The sequence below is a fragment of the Geotrypetes seraphini genome, chromosome 4 (genome assembly GCF_902459505.1).
Source record: "Geotrypetes seraphini chromosome 4, aGeoSer1.1, whole genome shotgun sequence".
NCBI lineage: Eukaryota > Metazoa > Chordata > Amphibia > Gymnophiona > Dermophiidae > Geotrypetes > Geotrypetes seraphini.
The window spans coordinates 148184897-148204764 of NC_047087.1; the positions used below are offsets into that span (position 1 = coordinate 148184897).

The following is a 19868-nucleotide window of genomic DNA, read 5'->3' on the forward strand; positions in this document are numbered from 1 at the left end:
TGATAGTAGTAAAGGCTGCAACATAAGCAATATCAGCAACTCATTTCTTAGTATTGCAACGGAAAGTGAAAAGACACAAAAATCCATATGAAAAAGGAGATTATCGCTGAAAAATAGCTGGAAAGCGATGACCACAAATGCTCGCAGTCTAAGCAACAAAGTTGATGATCTGCAAGCCCTGATATTAGAGGCAGATCTAGATATTGTTGCTATCACAGAAACATGGTTCAGTGAATCACATGGATGGGATGCAAACATACCGGGATATAATCTTTTTAGGAAGGACAGAGATGGGCATAAAGGTGGAGGAGTAGCTCTCTATGTAAAGATCAATATCCAAGCGACCGAAATGCAAGGGACCTGGGGAGAGGAAGAAGCGATATGGATTGCTCTGAAAAGAGAAGATGGAACTTCTATCTACGTGGGTGTAGTCTACAGACCTCCGACTCAATCGCAGCAAATTGATAAGGATCTGATTGTGGATATCCAAAAGTTTGGAAGGAAAGAGGAGGTTCTGCTGTTGGGAGATTTCAACCTGCCGGATGCGGACTGGAATGTTCCGTCTGCGGAATCGGAAAGAAGTAGGGAGATTGTGGATGCCTTTCAAGAGGCTCTGCTCAGACAAATGGTGGCGGAACCCACAAGGGAAAAAGCGATATTGGATCTGGTCCTCACAAATGGAGAGAGTATCTCTAATGTTTGAGTGGGTGCTCACCTGGGTAGTAGCGATCATCAAACGGTTTGGTTTGATATAACGGCTAAAGGGGAGAGCGGCCGCACGATACTTAAAGTCCTAGATTTCAAACGTACGGACTTTAATGCAATTAGAAAGTACCTGAAGAAAGAGCTGTTAGGATGGGAGGACATAAGAGAAGTGGAAAGACAGTGGTCTAAGCTGAAAGGAGCGATAAAAATGGCTACGGACCTTTATGTGAAGAAAATCAATAAAAACAAGAGAAAAAGGAAGCTGATATGGTTCTCCAACCTAGTGGCTGAGAAAATAAAGGCGAAAGAGTTGGCGTTCATGAAATATAAAAAAACCCAAGAAGAGGAGAGCAGAAAGGACTACAGGGTGAAACTGAAAGAAGCCAAGAGAGAGATACGTTTGGCGAAGGCACAGGCGGAAGAACAAATGGCTAAAAATGTAAAAAAGGGAGATAAAAATTTTTTCAGATATATTAGTGAAAGGAGGAAGATAAAAAATGGAATTGCTAGGCTAAAAGATGCTGGGAACAAATATGTGGAGAGTGATGAGGAGAAAGCAAATGTGCTAAACAAATACTTCTGTTCTGTGTTCACAGAAGAAAATCCTGGAGAAGGACCGAGATTGTCCGGCAAAGTTACACGAGAAAATGGAGTAGATTCTGCGCCGTTCACGGAGGAGGGTGTTTATGAGCAACTTGAAAAACTGAAGGTGGACAAAGCGATGGGACCAGACGGGATCCATCCCAGGATACTAAGGGAACTTAGAGAGGTTCTGGCGAGTCCTATTAAAGACTTGTTCAACAAATCTCTGGAGACGGGAGTGATTCCTGGGGATTGGAGGAGAGCGGATGTGGTCCCTATTCATAAAAGTGGTCACAGGGATGAAGCAGGAAACTACAGGCCGGTGAGCCTCACTTCAGTTGTTGGAAAAATAATGGAAGTGTTGCTGAAAGAAAGGATAGTGTATTTCCTTGAATCTAATGGGTTACAGGATCCGAGGCAACATGGCTTTACAAAAGGTAAATCGTGCCAAACGAACCTGATTGAATTTTTTGATTGGGTGACCAGAGAGCTGGATCGAGGACATATGCTAGATGTAATTTACTTGGATTTCAGCAAAGCCTTTGATACAGTTCCTCATAGGAGGCTGTTGAACAAACTTGAAGGGCTGAAGTTAGGACCCAAAGTGGTGAACTGGGTCAGAAACTGGCTGTCGGACAGACGCCAGAGGGTGGTGGTTAATGGATGTCGCTCGAAGGAAGGAAAGGTGACTAGTGGAGTCTCTCGCCGCGACCCCGGTTCCTCCTGCCTGCTCTTGCTTCCTCCTGCTGCCCTCTGCGCTGCTGAAAGGCTAAAAAAAGCAAAGAAAAACAGCAAAGAAAGCTAAACCCGCCGAGGTCTGCCTCGTGCCCTGGCTTCCCTTCTTCTTAAAGGGGAGCCCGGGCGCCGATGCGACCTGTGACGTGGTGGGGGTGGACAGAGCTACCTCTCGCCGCGACCCCGATTCTTCCTGCCTGCTCTTGCTTCCTCCTCCTGGCTTCCTCCTCCTGCCCTCTGCGCTGCTGAAAGGCTAAAAAAAAAGCAAAGAAAAAGAGCAAAGAAGGCTAAACCCGCCGAGGTCTGCCTCGTGCCCTGGCTTCCCTTCTTCTTAAAGGGGAGCCCGGGCGCCGATGCGACCTGTGACGCGGTGGGGGTGGGCTGAGCTACCTCTCGCCGCGACCCCGGTTCCTCCTACCTGCTCTTGCTTCCTCCTCCTGGCTTCCTCCTCCTGCCCTCTGCGCTGCTGAAAGGCTAAAAAAAAGCAAAGAAAAAGAGCAAAGAAAGCTAAACCCGCCGAGGTCTGCCTCGTGCCCTGGCTTCCCTTCTTCTTAAAGGGGAACCCGGGCGCCGATGCGACCTGTGACGCGGTGGGGGTGGGCGGAGCTACCTCTCACCGCGACCCCGGTTCCTCCTGCCTGCTCTTGCTTCCTCCTCCTGGCTTTCTCCTCCTGCCCTCTGCGCTGCTGAAAGGCTAAAAAAAAAGCAAAGAAGGCTAAACTCGCCGAGGTCTGCCTCGTGCCCTGGCTTCCCTTCTTCTTAAAGGGGAGCCCGGGCGCCGATGCGACCTGTGACGCGGTGGGGGTGGGCGGAGCTACCTCTCACCGCGACCCCGGTTCCTCCTGCCTGCTCTTGCTTCCTCCTCCTGGCTTCCTCCTCCTGCCCTCTGCGCTGCTGAAAGGCTAAAAAAAAGCAAAGAAAAAGAGCAAAGAAGGCTAAACCCGCCGAGGTCTACCTCGTGCCCTGGCTTCCCTTCTTCTTAAAGGGGAGCCCGGGCGCCGATGTGACCTGTGACGCGGTGGGGGTGGGCGGAGCTACCTCTCACCGCGACCCCGGTTCCTCCTGCCTGCTCTTGCTTCCTCCTCCTGCCCTCTGCGCTGCTGAAAGGCTAAAAAAAAGCAAAGAAGGATAAACCCGCCGAAGTCTACCTCGTGCCCTGGCTTCCCTTCTTATGTTCTTATCAGGATCCTCAAAGTTAAATTGAAAACAAGCTAGGAATAATAAAGCTGAACTTCAAATGAACAGTGTGTTTGGAACTCATAAAAGGGAAAGGCCTATACAGAGATGTAGGCTTCCTGCCTAATAAGTCATAAAATTTTATATTGCCATTCTCATTCTGATTATCCACCACTCTTCCTCCCCTGAGACTACTACCATTGGAATGCCATCTTTTACTTGTTCTGCTCTGACATGAAGGGGGATGTACTAAGTTAGAAAGAAAGCATGCAGAGCTTTTGCAATCTGTTTTCATGTAAGTGCATCACTTGAGACAGTAATGCAAGGTAGTTTTGTGAGACTGGGGCAAGGAGTGTTTCAGAACTGAGGTAGTCTGTGGGCTAGTGAGACAGTTACAGGAAAGTAGTTTTTTGGGTAGTTGGGTAGTTGGGTACTTTTTCAATTGTGATGGCTGGTTTTGAGGAGGTAATTTATGGCTTAGTTATTGCATTTTGTGCAGCAGGGATGGTTTGTGGGGTATGGTGGGCTAGTTGCAGGGTTGAGAGAGAATTTGGGAGAGGTAGTATGAGAGGAGAAATTCCCAAATTTCTAAGTTTAGCTGTATGTAACTGGATTCCCTTTTTCTAGTAGAAATGCAATGGCCATTTTTGGGGGATAGTTTATTTCTCTATAACTCTTGGTTGGGGTTTTTTTTTGCTCATTTTTATATTGTTTACTACTTTTTCCCACATTTCATTTCATTTTGTTCTATTGAATATTTGATGTTAGTTATTACACAGAAGTTCTTTAACTTTTTCAAATAAATCTTTCCAACTTTGGTTGGTTTAGAAGAATAAAAATAAACAACAATATATATATTTTATTTTGCAGTATCCCTATATTCCTGCTCACATTACTAAGCCCAAAGAACACAAAAAGCTCTTCTTGGTACAGCTTCAAGAGAAAGGTAAGTAATAGCTTTAAAAAAATACATTTTGGAGACATTGATCTATTGAATGATATTTAACAGAATTGGCTTTGCTGAGGTGGGATTTGATTTAAAACAAATGATTTCAATCTGCAGCAGATTCAATTAAAAAAAATTCCAAGACTGAGTTTATTGCACCGAATTGAGTGAGCATTCCATTTTTCCCATGGGCACACTTAAGCCTTATTTATCTGTAAGTGCATGCAAATTGTAATACAAACTCCAAAGGTAAAACCCATCGATGAATAGGATTTAGAGAGATTTTATGAGAAATTCATATTGGGATTACAGAGCTGAAGAGGAATATATCCAAGTATATATACTTAGTTGCAATATCAGTTTTTAAATTTGGTTGGCCAAGGTTCTAGTCCACAGGTGTCAAATTCAAGGCCCGCCTGGCCGTTTTATGCAACCCGCGATGTGATGTGGTGTTTTCATTGCTGCCGTTGGTGTTATCGTCTGGTTGGCTCCCTCCTCCTTAATGCCGCAGTGTACACAAAGCCGCAGGTGTTGGCTCCTATACATATCGTATGCCTGAACCAGAAGCCTTCTCTCTGACGTCACGTCAGAGGGAATGCTTCCGGATGAGGTGCGAGGAGCCACCACCCGTGGCTTTGTGCACACTGCGGCAGTGAGGAAGAGGGAGCCGTCCAGAAGATAACACTGGAGGCAGCAATGAAACCATCGCACCGCGAGCCACATAAAATGGCCAGGTGGGAGCTGGCCAGAAGGTAAGACACCCGCCAGAGGGAGGCACCGTATGGAGGGAGGGAAATAACAAAAGTAGGGAAAATGATTGAATTGTGTCAATTTTGAGAATTTACATTTGCTGTCTATATTTTGCACTGTTCAGGAAGAAATGCATTTGTTTCTATTTCTCTGGGGTTGTGCTGCATGCAAAGTCTTGAATCTTAGGATTTTGCTTGTATATATTAGTACTTTTAGTTTTTGGTCCTGTATTTGTAAAGGGGTTGTCTGTGTTCTGGTAGGAATGAATATTGAGAAGTATACAGTGTGCTTTGTATAGTTTAATTTTGTGGTTAACCATTATATGTTGCTAATAAGTTTTTATTGTGTGTGTATATATGAAAAATGAATGGAAAAAATGTTGTTACAATTAGTACTATTATGGGGCGGTGTCTGGGGTGGAGATGGGCAGGGTATGACCCACAACTTAGCCTGTGTTTTGGATTTCAGCCCCTTAATGTGACTGAGTTTGACACCCCTGCTCTAGTCATTCAGAATATAGCAGCACAGGTGCTAAGAGGGCTATAAAGGAAAGTGCACTCTGCATCCTGCATTGCTTGCCTGTGAGGGAATACATTTTATTTATACTGACCTTGGCTTTTAATGTGCTGTATTATCAACAATCTGTTTCATTAATTGAATTATGGTATATGTCTAGCTTTGATGTACTGTCTTTATTCAAAAGATAAAGCGAAAATAAGAAAGGCATGCCAAATCATAATAGAAAGAATTGTATGTGTCCACCAGGCTTTTACATTGTTCCAAAGAATAGTTGTTGGCCTTTCTTCCATTAGGATAAAAGAAAATTGTCCTATGATAGGGCTTTTTCATCTGTTGTGCTTACATTATGGAATCTGCTCCTTTTGGAAGTACATTGGTTGAAAAGTATTTTTTTCTTTTGTTTCACAAGAAATCAAAAACAATTTTTTCCTTGATTTTATTAGTTTTTCGATATTTTTTAAAATATTTTTTCCTCTTCTAGTAGCATCTTTCACCTTGTCTATTAACTGTTCTACATTATATTACATTAGTGATTTTTATTCCGCCATTACCTTGTGGTTCAAGGCAGATTACAGAACAGGATTTCTGGACATGTCCAAAAGTGTTAACAGAGTAGAGCGGGTTGCTTCAGAGGATTGAAATGTTTCATACGGCGTTAGTTAGTCTTCATGGATTTCTTGAATAGCAGGGTTTTTATTTCTTTTCTGAAAGTTTTGTAGTCTGGGGTCGCGATTAGTAGATTGGAGAGTTGGTGGTCTAGTTTTGCTGCCTATGTGGCTAGAAGGCCATCATACAGTTTTTTTCCATTTGATATCTCTGATTGGAGGGTATGTGAATGGTGTCTGGGTTCTCCTGTGTCTGGTTGTGGTAGTTTGGATTAGGTGGTTGTTCAAGTAGGCTGGGCCGTCACCATTTATGGATTTAAATAATACGACAGTAGAATTTAAATAGTATTCTTGCTTGAATTGGGAGCAAGAGTTATCGTTTCATCTTCCTTGTACCTAGAATTCATCTGATCTAGATTTCTAAGATGGTACTTTTAAACAATACCTGCTTATGATTTTTGTCAAGTGCTCCACTTTTTTAACTGCCAAGATGTTTGAGGTCCACAATGTTAACTAACCTACCTACCTGTTATACTAATAAGACTAAGCAGGTCTTTATAGATTTTCATGTTCAAATCTTTTTATTGAAATCAATAAACACAAATGTTAAAAAACATTGTCACGGTGTCCTCATTCCTACCCACTAAACAGTTACAACCCTTAGCAAAGTCTCACTCCCCGCCCCCAAAAAATTAATATTCCTTAGCAACAGCAGCAGATGAATCCAGAGACCAATGGGATAGCACACATCTACCAGCAGGCGGAGATAGAGAAACTGATTAACAGGTGGTCCTATTGGCTGGCACTCCTCCTGTATTTTCAGTATGCTCTATCTCCCAGCAGGAAATGGTCGTTATTCAACTAGCTCCTGAATTCTGGCTGTGACTGGAAAATCATTTTCTCCTGTTGAGGTTTCTCTTCAGTGAGACAGGGGTGTCCAGCTGAACGGTGCCGGCTTTAGGGGTTACACCTGGGCCTCCCCAGGTCTCTGCCTCACCCTCCCTCCAATGATAGAGGGTCTGACTGGGTCTCCATTTTTTCTTCTTTCCCTTCTCTGTTAAAAAAAAAAAAGGGAGACTACAGTTGCTACATTCTGCCCTTTTAGTGCTGTACAACCAGCTCTTACTGGCTTCAACCGGCCTAACAATAGGCTGTTGTTTGAACTTCAGGTTCTGTTTGGGAGTCTTAGTACTGTGGGTTCGGTCAACGTACGTTTAACGAATGGATATTTTATTGAGGCTAAGCTTCTATGACTAGAAATCCGTTGAGGGAGCTGGGACTTTCCCGCCCTTTGCATGCACGTGCTTGGTTTCCTTGTTGGTTACAGCGCGGCAGTAGCGGTGCAATTTCATGCTCGCACTTGTTCTCCTTGTTGGGTTTCAGTGCAGCAGTAGTAGTCCTGTTTATTCTGAGGCTCTTTGTGTTTGTCACGGCCATGTGCAGCTGATTGTGCAGGTGCCGGTTTATAGCAGCGCGCATGAGATGGGACATGTTTTTTCCGGCGCTGTGGGAAGCACTGCATCGTTCTTCTGGTTATTCCCTGAGTCTGATTTTCTTTTTATGCAGGCCGCGGCAGGGTAAATTTTGCGCGGCTTGAATCTGACTATGTTTCTAGGGGCGTTAATGCAGCGGCCACATGTCTGTGAGAATCAGGCACGCGCTTGGGTCTCCAGTGATGGCAGGAGAGCTGCAGTGTTCCGGTAGTTTATTTCCAGCTGACTTTGGTCAGGGTATGCTGCGGCTTCTCTCCTTTCCGGTTCAGACAAGTTGTATGTGTTTCACCAGCTTTGGGACAAGCTTGGGCAGATTTATATATTTATGTCTCTGTTCCTACTGTATTTACTTGAAGGAAGCTGTTAGTTTAATCGGACTCTCGGGTTAACACTCAAGGGAATTACCAGAGAGATTCTGACCTGTGCTAGGTCACCCAATCTCGGTTTGTCTCTGGACTGGGTCGACATACGGCAAGTCAGCAGTAAGATAGCAGTAAGATAATGCCCTGTTTTCACACAAGTATCTCATTGTCTCTCTTGGAGTCCTTGCAGATTGAGCCTTTGTCTGTTGGTAAATGTCCTTCTTATTTGGGCCTCTGTGCTGCGCTGCATGTGTCTAGTAGTGGCATAGGATATATATGCCTAAAGGTAGTACTAACAGTTTCCAAGTTCAGGCTGTCTCTATGGGTATAATGGCACTTCGCATCTTCCTGTGGCCAGGACTCTCTTTCTCTATTTCTGAGGGGGCCTGGACTTCAGATTTCCATGCTTATCACGCTGGTTTCTCCTGTCGCTATTTTCTCATGGCCCATGCTAGACAGACCCTCCAACCAGACAGCTCCTTCTAACCAGGAGCCAGTTACCTATTCTATCAAACCCGTGGAGGAGCATGCACTATGTGGCTGTTAGCCTCATCCCTGAAGCTCTCATTAGCGATGTGAGCTTTGTCTGATACCTGTTAGGATGCTGTTGTTTTCCACGGGGCAGTAGATACAGCATGTTGATTGCGTCTAGTACATATTCACTTTAAAGGACATACGTATTTCGTATGGAGTTGCATGGTTACAGTATACTACTCTATACATTATGAAACTTGATTTTTCCTAGGAGAATTTCTTTCTTCTTACAGATCCTACAGTTCTCAGCCTGCCGTTCCCTGACCTTCTGCACTTCATTCTGAGGGGATCTTGACTTCTTCCAATGACTCTTCAGGCTTTCTCATGAGGGAGAAGATGCAATAATGTCAGATCAGGGGGCTGTGGACATTTTTCAGGATGCTTACAACTTTACATCCTCCTCAGGTTTCCGGTTCGTTCTTGGAGTCTCTATGTTTTGTGTATCCCTTTTAAATGTTACTGGTCCTCAGGGCAGTTCTTGTAGTTCTTCAGGAACTAAGGGATGTTATTCTACTTACTGCATGGTGCCCAAGACGGGGGCATTGGGCAGGCTGGATCCCATTCTGCTGAATTAGTTTCTCAGGGTTACACATTTCTGCAGAAAAACTGGGAGAATATTTACATTTTCACTATGGACTCCGAATTGGCACTAGGTTTGCTTGCCTCTCTTTTGGCACATGCCATTTCGCCTACCCAAGGCTTCATGAACATTTTAGAAAATGTGGGCAGTGGTACCGTTTTGGCACTACCAGGCGATTCACCTACATTCTTCTTGACTGACTACTTGATTCGGACGTCTTCCAGTCGGCCATTTGACTGACACGAAAAGGGTGATTTCTTTTCCTCAGTTCTGTGGACGTGAATCTTCGAATTTGCACAGCGCTCTTTTCTCCTGTACTATTTATAGGTATATCGGGGCGATGTTTTTATTCATATAGGAGAGAAATGTGTTTCTTCCCAGAGACTAGGGCGATGGGTCACAGTCTCGGGTTTGCATTCTTCTTCGGTCACCATGACCAAGAGTATGGGATTCTGTACAGGTTCTAGGATCCATGCTGCTGACTCCACTGGGAACTTTGGCTTGCTTTCCCATTATAACGCTACAGCAGTCGCTTTTGTTCTGGTGGTTCCCGGTATCTCAGGGCTACAATTATTTGGTAGGCTCCTCAAGCATTGCTCTTTATGATTTGGTGGCTCAGCAAGATTTTTCTTTTCAAGGGCATGCCTCGGTCTTTGCTGGAGTAGCTCATGGTCACCAAACATCCCGGGCTGTCGGGTTGGGGGGCACGGTGCTTTCCATCCTCAACTACAGGAGTCTGGTCTTAAGAGGTGACTCGGTGCTTGTTCATTCTTTTACTCTGGAGCATGGTCAGGCTACCTTACTGGAGCTTCAGACCATTCTTCCGGAATGACGCTGAAGGACTTTTCAGTCAGTATTATGATGGGGGTATTTCTCTACAGCCTGGGCAGTAGGTGATGTACTCAGTTGCGGGTAAAGTTGTGGTTCTACTTCAATGGGTGGACCCTCATCTTCCTCTTCTGTTGGCAGATCATTTTATGGGTCAGGAAAAGAGTTTGGATAGACTTTCTCTCCGCGAAATCTGAGCATGGCCCATTTATTGTATGTTACAGTGTACAGTGCTGTGTATGCTCTAGAAAGTGTAAATGCTAGTAATGGTGAAATCTTCTACATCCTGGATATTGAGAATTTTGGCTCAGGCGTTCCAGCTCTTTTTATGGAAGTGAGATCTCCTGGAATTAGACCTCATGGCCTCGTCTCAAAATTCTAAGCTTCCTAGCTTTTTCGGCAGGCACAGGGAGTGAGAGTCAGAGGGAGTAGCAGCGTGGCTTCTCTCTAGCCTCTGGTTTCTCTTTTTTCAGTATTTTTCCCTGGCTGATGATGGCTTGGATTTGCCATCTCAAGCTTGCTTTCAGGACATAGTATTTGTAGAATCTCTGGATTGGCTGTGCCATCCTTACTATGCGGATCTGATGAGTCTTTCGACAGACTGTTGAGTTTCCTGGTATCTCCAGATTTGCTCACCTAGGGTCCAATCAACATGGATATTCGTACTACTTTGGTATTACGACCTAGCTTTTGAAAAGTCATGGCTGACGTGTAAGGGTTATGCGAAGCAGGTTGTTTTTCTCATATCCAGGCAATACAGACGTCTTCACCTGTGGCTTCTGCTTCCTTTTGGAGGTTTTTCCTTTCTTGGGTACTTCTCAACATTTGCACCCTTCCAGAGTTCTTTTTTGGCACAAGTGTATTGCCAAGGGTTTAACGTTAAATTCCCTTCAGCTTCAAGTGCCATTCCTAGCGTGATATAAGGACTAGGTATATTGCTCTTCGCTTACTTCTCAGCTTCATGTGGTTCCGTTCCTAAACGGAGTAAGGTATATTTATACACCTCTTAAGGTATATTTATACACCTCTTAGAAAGCCCTGTCCGGAGTAAAGTCTTAAGGTACTTCTTCACAGTTTACCGAAGACTTAATTTCATCCTTGTCTTCTGAGACTCTAAAGGGCTGTGCCATTGAACACGGGGTTTCTTGTGGCCAGGGCTTCAGCTCGGCGATTTTCTGAATTGCAGGCCTTGTTCGGTGGGGATTCCTATTTCTGATTTACATATTCTGGGGTATTAGTTTGGATGGTGCCACGATTTCTTTCTAAGGAGGTGTCATCCTTTCTTTTATGACCCTCTCACTTTTCCTTTCTTTTTCCTGGGAGGAGAAATGGGGAAATGTGCTTTTATTCACTGCATTTTTTTTTTTTGAAAGAGCGTAGCGTTCTCCACAAGCTAGGTTTCTAACGACTTTTAGTTATTTAGATCACCTTTTTGTATTCTTCAAGGGACGCCTCAAAACGTATGGCAGCATCCAAAGCTTCCATCGCTCGATGGGTCCAGGAGGACATTATTTACGCTTGCTTGATGGCAGGGAGGCGGTTGGCGACAGAACTTCATGACCATTCTGCCAGAGCGATGGCTACTTCTTGGACTCAGTCCAGAGGTTTTTTCCTTGGAGGAGTTTTGTCTCATGGCTACTTGGTCTTCCGAGAGTGTTTTATCTCAGCATTAACAGTTGGATGTGGGGGCGCATGCGGTGGATGCGTTTAGTGCTTCAGTTGTTGTGGAGGTGACGTTTGCTTCCCACCCAGATTGAGGATTGCTTTGCTACATTCCATTGGTCTCTGGATTCATATGCTGCTGTTGCTAAGGAAGGAAAAATTATGTTTTTACCTGTTAATTTTCTTTCCTTTAGACGCAGCAGATGAATCCAGAGCCCCAATGTTTCTGGATAATGTCTGTCGGTTTTTTCTTTTGCAACTTTCGAAGTTTGTTATTATTGATGGTTGTATTCTGTATTATTTAAGATTTGTTATGGGAAAGAAGTTTTTTTACATGCTATGCCTATTGATGGTTACGGATGCTTGGGCAAGGAGCTATACTGAAGATACAGGAGGAGTGCCAGCCAATAGGACCACCTGTTAATCAGTTTCTCTATCTCCGCCTGCTGGTAGATGTGTGCTATCCCATTGGTCTCTGGAATCATCTGCTGCGTCTAAAGGAAAGAAAATTAACAGGTAAGAACATAATTTTTCCTTCAGCGCAGTATAAGATTTGATGGAAATAATCCCTTAGCCTAGCCACTGGTAACTTTGCATAGCTCAAGGAACACCAGTGGTGTACCTAGCATATGTGACACCCAGGCCCATCATTTTTTGAACCCCCCCCCCCAATCTATATGAAAAATATGATTTTTAGTAACAATCCACATATCACACAGCAAGAGTGTACCTAGGAAAAGGCAGCATTTTAAACACTGCAGTGAGCACTAGAACACCAACACATACATTGTAAAACTAAACAAGCCAGATCCTGCACAGTCAAGTGATCCAGCAGTCAATGCCAACTGAAAACTATGTTCTTTTCATACATACAGAACAGAGATACACTCTCGCCCAATATGGAATAATCACGAACTAAAAATAGAAATATGTAGACAAAAGTTAAACTGAACCGCCAAGAAACCAGACTCTGCATACAATGCAACACCACAAAAACAGTAACACATGTCCTCTAATACTGTGCAAAAATATAAAGACAGTAGATGTAAATTTGAAAAAACTGATACATAACAATCACCACTTTACAAATTAACAAATAAAAATAAAACAAATAATGAGAAATAAGAAAATACCATTTTATTGGACTAATCCATTTTTCAATTAGCTTTCAGAGGCCAAATCTTTCTTCAGTACAGTACTGTATGACCTGAGGAAAAGAGGGTTTAGTCCAAAAAATTGTCTTATTTCCATTTCCTATTTATGTCAAAACTGTTTTTATTGAGCTCAAGAAGAAATAGTACAAAACACAGAAAAATACAAAAATCAAGCTCATAGTTTTGTCAGTTCAAAACACTACACTATGATGCCCCCCCACCCATACCACCTCACTACAAACAACAAGAAACCACCAAACAGCATGGTGAACGTAGAGTGAATATAGTATACAACTCCTCCCACCACCCCCAACCCACCCCAATCCCCAGTCATTCTTCAAGCCCATTTATAAAGAATCAAGCCATAACTTAATTACAAGTAATGTAAACATCAGGTACAGAAAGAAGTCCACACAACAGATCAACAGTTCAGAAGGCGTCTACGTGCTACCAGAGTCATAGTTTTCCAAAAAGGCTCCCAGGTTCGTTGAAATGTACTGCCAGGAAGGGAAGAGAAGTCCTGGATATCGCGACGTTCCCACATCAGAAGGGTGATAAGGCGACAACGCCAGAGTGAGTAGTCAGGACTCTCCACCTCCAGCCACTTGAGCAAGATGCACTTGAGGGCTATCACCACAGTCCACCGGAGAAAGGCAGCAGTCCCTGGTTTCCTAGGGGAAAAATGAAGGGGAACACCAAAAAGAAACAAGGGGAATGGTGAATAACAACTGTCCATATACTTTCAGCAAAGCGAAAAATAGCCTTCCAAAAGGACTGAATAGCTGGGCAGGTCCAGAACATATGGCCCAGTCCAGCATCTGGGGCATCGCAGCGGGGAAAAACAGCAGATGCCCAGAACCCCAATAGGTGGGCCCTCTTGGGAGATATATACAAACATAAAACCATTCTAGGATTTAAGGGCAAGTTAGATGCACATATCCTCAGAAGGCAAATAGAGGGCTACCGGTGACTAAGTTTTCACCAGGTCGCACCTGGCTGGGCCTCTCCGTGAGCGGATAACCGGACTTGATGGACCCAGGGTCTGATCCGGTGATGGCAGTTCTTATGTTATGTTCAATTTATAATGTTGCTCCCAAAAAGTAGTATATTTGCGAAAAGCAGGCAATTTGCATACAGCACAAAATACATCATCAGGCAAATCTACAGAAAGATCACGGGCCCAAACGTCCCGCAAATGGACATAATCAAGCAGGGGGGCTCATCCTTCAAGTGTCTATGATGGAATTTAAGAGGAACAGAATAATGGGATCCTATGGTGAAAGCCGTGGATAGTAGCTCCTTACAAGAAGCCGTCAGATGACAGGGAGACAGAGAGGCTATATAATGATGAAGTTGCATGTAAGCAAAGCCATCCGTTCGAGGGAGATTGAATTCTAAACATAATGATTCAAAAGATTTGAACTTCCATCATCTTCCACCACCTGAAACAGATAATGAATCCCCCCGCTTCCCAACGGGCAAAACTGGCCCCATCCACCCCAGGCAGGAAATTCCTATTAAAGCGTAACGGCAAGAAAGGAGAAATAGCAGAATTAAGAGAATGAAATTTACAAACCCATTGCCATGCCTTTCGCAAAGGGTAATGGAGAACCGTAAGAGGAAGGGGCTCAGGCTGAGCCGAGGATACAGAGTGGAGATAAGCACTAAAGTGTGTCTTAGGTAAACAAGAGAGTTCCAAAGCAGTATTAGTAAAATGGGCAGTACCCCGAAACAAATCATTAATATGATGCACACCACAACCCACCGTCAAATGGCGAAGATTCAGCAGGCCCAAACCCCCTTTATACCAAGGGGAATCCTCCAGCCAATAAGGCAAACGAGCTCGCTTACCCACCCAAAGGAATTTCTGAACCAAACGCTTCAACTGCTGCTCATCCTTAGATGTCAAATAGAGCGGTAAGACCTGGAAGACGTACAACCAACTGGGTACAATAAGCATGTTATATAGGCACTCTACCCCAAAGCAACAGCGGAAGTCCCTGCCTTAACTGCAAACGAGTGACAAGCACTAGAAACAAAGGCTCTACATTTAAAGAATAGAGACGGGAGAGGTCAAGCGGAATGTGGACCCCCCCCCCCCCCCAGGTGCTTCACCGCAGGCTCCGCCCACTGGAGGGGAAAGGGACCCCTCCACGTCAACTGAACCACATTGCTAGAGGGGAGGGCAACCGACTTATCCAAATTGAGCGAAAGGCCGGAGTAAAATCCATACTTGGCGAGGAGATCCAACGCAGGTGGTAAAGAAACCTCAGGCTGAGTAAAAATGAGAAACAGATCAGTGAAAGCCAAAGTCTTCAAGTGAATCCCCGCTATACGGAGACCTCGAACATCCTCGAAAAGACATAATGTACAAAGTAAGGGTACAAGAGAAAGAAGAAAGAATAAAGGAGAAAGAGGGCAGCCCTGTCTGATGCCTCTAAAGATAGGAAAAGAGTCCGTATGGGTACCATTGAACAACAAAGATGCCCGAGGATTAGAATATAAGGAACGAATAGCTTGAAGGAAAACTCCCCGAAGTCCAATAAACTCTAGGGTTCTAAACAAAAAGGACCAGTGCACACTATCAAAGCCTTGGAAGCATCTAAACTAACAAATAAAGCAGGGATCTGGTGATGTTGACAATGGGCAAGTGCAAAAAGGACTTTCCGTACATTGCAAACCGACTGGCAGCCACGAACAAAACTAAACTAAACTAAACTAAATCTTGGGTTTATATACCGCATCATCTCCACAAGTGGAGCTCGACACGGTTTACATGGTTTGGGTATGAACGGAACTCCAGTGGAATTATAAAGTAATCAGAAGAGAGTTAGGTGTAAGAGTACCAGGGAGGGGACGGGGTTACATTTTGGAGAAGAGCCAGGTCTTCAGATGCTTACGGAATAGTGGAAGGGAGCTCAAGTTGCGGAGAGGGGAAGAGAGACTATTCCAGAGCTGAGCGATTCTGAAGGGGAGGGAGGACCCAAGTTTACCAACGAGGGAGATGCCTTTTAAGGAGGGGTAGGATAATTTTAGTTTTCGTGTGGATCTAGTGGAAATTGGATTTGAAGAATTCCAGGATAGAGGAATGAGAGGAGGAAGGATGCCGTGGAGGATCTTGAAGGTTAGGCAGGCGCATTTAAAGTGGACCCTGGAGATAACAGGAATCCAGTGGAGCTTGGACAGGAGCGGTGAGACATGGTCAAATTTACTTTTTGAGAAGATAAGCTTAGCCGCGGTGTTCTGGATTAGTTGGAGTCTATGGAGGCTTTTCTTTGTTAAGCTTAGGTAAATGGAATTGCAATAATCTAATCTGGAGAGGATGATGGATTGTCTTGGTCATCATGAATCACATTGGTCATCATGAATCACAGTAGGTAGGGTAGGGGCCAGGCGGTCAGCTAGCATATGGGGAAAAAAGCTTAAGATCAATGTTTATGAGAGATATCGGGTGATAGGATCCCAGATCATCCGCTCTCTTACCCGGTTTTAACAACAAGGTAATAAGCACCTCGTTAGCATAGCGGGGAAAGGATCCACGGGCTACAGCAGTGTTAAAGTATGCCAACAGAGGACCACAAAGCTGAGGGGAGAGAAGTTTATAGAACTCACCAGAATAGCCATCCGGTCCCGGGGCCTTTCCGGAGCGTACATAAGAACATAAGAAATGCCTCCGCTGGGTCAGACCTGAGGTCCATCGCGCCCAGCAGTCCGCTCACGCGGCGGCCCATCAGGTCCAGGACCTGTGCAGTAATCTTTTATCTATACCCCTCTATCCCCTTTTCCAGCAGGAAATTGTCCAATCCTTTCTTAAACCCCAGTACCGTTCGCTGCCCTATAACGTCCTCTGGAAGCGCATTCCAGGTGTCCACCACACGTTGGGTAAAGAAGAACTTCCTAGCATTCGTTTTGAATCTGTCCCCTTTCAACTTTTCCGAATGCCCTCTTGTTTTTTTATGTTCTGAAAGTTTGAAGAATCTGTCCCTCTCTACTCTCTCTATGCCCTTCATGATTTTGTAAGTCTCTATCATATCCCCTCTAAGTCTTCTCCTCTCCAGGGAAAAGAGACCCAGTTTCTCCAATCTCTCAGCGTATGAAAGGCTTTCCATCCCCTTAATCAGTCGTGTCGCTCTCCTCTGAACTCTCTCGAGTAACACCATATCCTTCTTAAGGTATGGTGACCAATACTGGACGCAGTACTCAAGATGCGGACGCACCTTTGCCCGGTACAGCGGCAGGATAACTTCTTTCGTTCTTGTTGTAATACCCTTCTTGATTATCCCCAGCATTTTATTCGCTCTCTTGGCGGCTGCTGCGCACTGTGCCGTCGGCTTCATTGTCATGTCCACCATTACCCCCAAGTCCCTTTCTTGGGTACTCTCATTCAATAACATTCCTCCCATCGTATAGCTGTGCCTCGGGTTTCTGATTCCCACATGCAATACTTTACATTTCTCAACATTGAACTTCATCTGCCATCTCTCTGCCTATTCCCCCAATTTGTCCAAGTCCCTTTGCAATTTTTCACAGTGCTCCTTTGTCCGAGCTCCACTAAATAGTTTGTCTTAATGGCTGACTGCAATTCACTCGCTTGGAATGGACAGTCAAGAGCTGTCACCACCTCTGCCAAGAGGCGTGGCAGCCCCGATGAGTGAAGATAATCCTCCAAAAGCTCCAGAGAGGCATCATCCAGGGCAGCATACAATTGTTCAAAAAAATCAAGTAGAATCCCAGACACCTCAGAGGTACAAGATACCCTGCCCCCCTCCGGGGTCCTAAGCACAAAAATCGGTGGCCTATAAGTCTTGGCGTCAACCCGGCGTGCCAGCACACGTCCCAGTTTACTGCCAAACCTTTGGAAGCGATGATTATAATAAGCAACCCACCGCTGATAATGAGAATGAAGCAAAGAATTAAGAGCTCCCTGAGTAGACAAAAACCGCTCCCTGGTCGACTCCGAAGGAGCAGAAGAAAAAGGCCTTTTAGCGGCCCGTAAAGCCCATTCCAATGTAAGAATGCCTTGGTGGATATGTTTGTTTCAAGCACAAAGAAAAGAGATCAAGTGACCCCCGAATCACCGATTTGGCAGCCTCCCAGAACAAGACAGGATCGTCCTGAGGTTGAGCATTGTCAGTCACATAGGCCTCCCACTGTGTCCGTAGAAAACGCTGGAACTCAACATCACTCTCAAGATAAAAAGGGAAGCGCCAATAAGAAGAGCGAAGATACGCTGTATCCAAATGAATATCAAGCCAGATCGGGGCGTGATCAGAAATATTAAGAGGACCAATCTCCGTCTGCACAACTGAGGAAAATAAACCTGGGGACACAAAAATATAGTCAATCCTAGACCAGGTGTTATGAACCCGTGATAGATGAGTAAAGTCCCTAACCTCCGGGTGGAGGAGATGCCACGGATCCACCACAGACATAGTATCACAAAAATCCGCAAGAAGATGTCCTTTAGCACGTAACGGAGTAGCAACGGGTCCAGACTTATCATACTCCGGGTCACAGACCAGGTTGAAATCTCCAGCCAAGAGGAAAGGATCCTGGGAATAACGCAAATGCAAGCGAACCAACTATTGTAAAAAGAAGGATTCAGAAGAATTTGGGTCATAGACGACCAACAACAGGTAGCTCCTGTCCCCCAAGGTAAGGCGTAGAAGGAGATATTGGCCATCCAAGGACTCATCTAAGACCTGAATGGCAATCGGTGAAGATTTACAAAGTAACACCGCGATGCCCCCATGGCGCTCCGACAAGGACGTAAAATAAACTTCCCCCACCCAAGATCTATGCAACTTAAGATGTTCAGCATCAGTCAGACGAGTTTCCTGCAAACTAACTATGACAGAACGGTACCGTTGTAAAGCAGTCAAAATTTTGGCACGCTTGATTGGCAAAGAGATGTTTCCCACATTCCAAGAGGTGAGCCTAAAAGGGGTACTCACCTATAAGACCAATAAGAAAAGGCACAGAACAAAGAAAAGTATGTAGGAGAATCCCAGGAACCCAGCCTCCCCCAAGGCCACAAGTACCGAAACATTCGCAGTGCGGTGACTGACAAGAAAGAGGTAGAAAAACCCAGCAAACAACACCCAAAAATGACTGAAGGATGACAGTTCTACCCCCCACACTAAACCCACCTGCTCCCCAAAACCCAACCCACTCCCTCCCCACCGCCCACCCAACCCTCCTTCTTACTCTCCAATACCAATTCTCGCCCCATCCCGCCTAGGGAGATGAAGTGACGGAGTCACTAATGATGAGGGCAGGGCCCCCAGCCCCCCACCCAAGGAAACCACCCCCCGGTCCAGGATGACAAAATCCATCCAAACCAAGCATTCCACATACTCATGCACAGTCAGCTCCATGTCTGTCCATCGGCAGGGGGAGAGAGGAAGGAGGAACTCCAAACCACTGAATATCCAAAAAGGGCTACCAAATCCACCAGGTGTCCAATAGTACAATCATCTCCCCTTCCACCGACAAACATACCCCTCCCCCAAATCACAAAATAACATGCTCACGCAAACAGGCACTCTCTCTCACACTATAACCCTAAACGTACAATCCATGAAAAGAAAAATACCAGGCTCAGGCTGGACATAATGTCTTTGTAAGAGCAACATCAGGAGCTCCGAGTATCCAGCCAAACCACGAACTGCCCACCCCGATGCAGGCAATCCCCCAGGTCCACGAAAACCCCCACAACATAGGATAAGAAAGAAACTGCAAGGGATCCCAAGCTCAAGTTCCAGAGAGCGCAAGGCAATAGGCCACCAACAAGAGGGCTAGCGACCAAGCACCATGGGAAGGATCACGAGAGAGCATCTGTTACCAACCACAGGTCCAGCCAATTCAGGAGGCCACCAAGGAAGGGCCCGACTCCCCAGGCAATGCGTCCAAGTAGGCCTGTGCCGCCTCAGCTGTAGCATAGCTCTTCTACCCGGTGGCCATCCAAATCTGCAAGTTTGCCGGGTAAAGTAGCATGAATCGCTGTTTGCGGTCAAAGACCGCTGAACAAACTCTGGAGATACACTGCTGCTGTTCTTGTAGTGCAGGAGAGTAATCCTGAAAAAGGCGAACAGGAGCTCCCTCATAGCTCAGCGTGTTGCACTTTTGTTTGTAAGTCCCCATCAATTCCGGCTTGTGGGAAGAATTATGGACCTTCAGGATGGTGACTCGGACATGAGTGTGATCTTCAGTACGCCTGCCAAGCAGATGCGCCCAA

General features: G+C 45.2%; 1 protein-coding gene across 1 annotated transcript in view; it reads left to right on the plus strand.

Annotated features, from left to right (window-relative positions):
• The window catches only part of NUDT21 (nudix hydrolase 21), a 299370-nt gene that overhangs the window by 226125 nt on the left and 53377 nt on the right, over positions 1-19868 (plus strand). The window contains exon 5 of the mRNA XM_033941291.1: positions 4069-4144. Within this exon, the coding sequence (XP_033797182.1) occupies positions 4069-4144 (76 nt within the window). The remainder of the gene's footprint in view (positions 1-4068; positions 4145-19868) is intronic.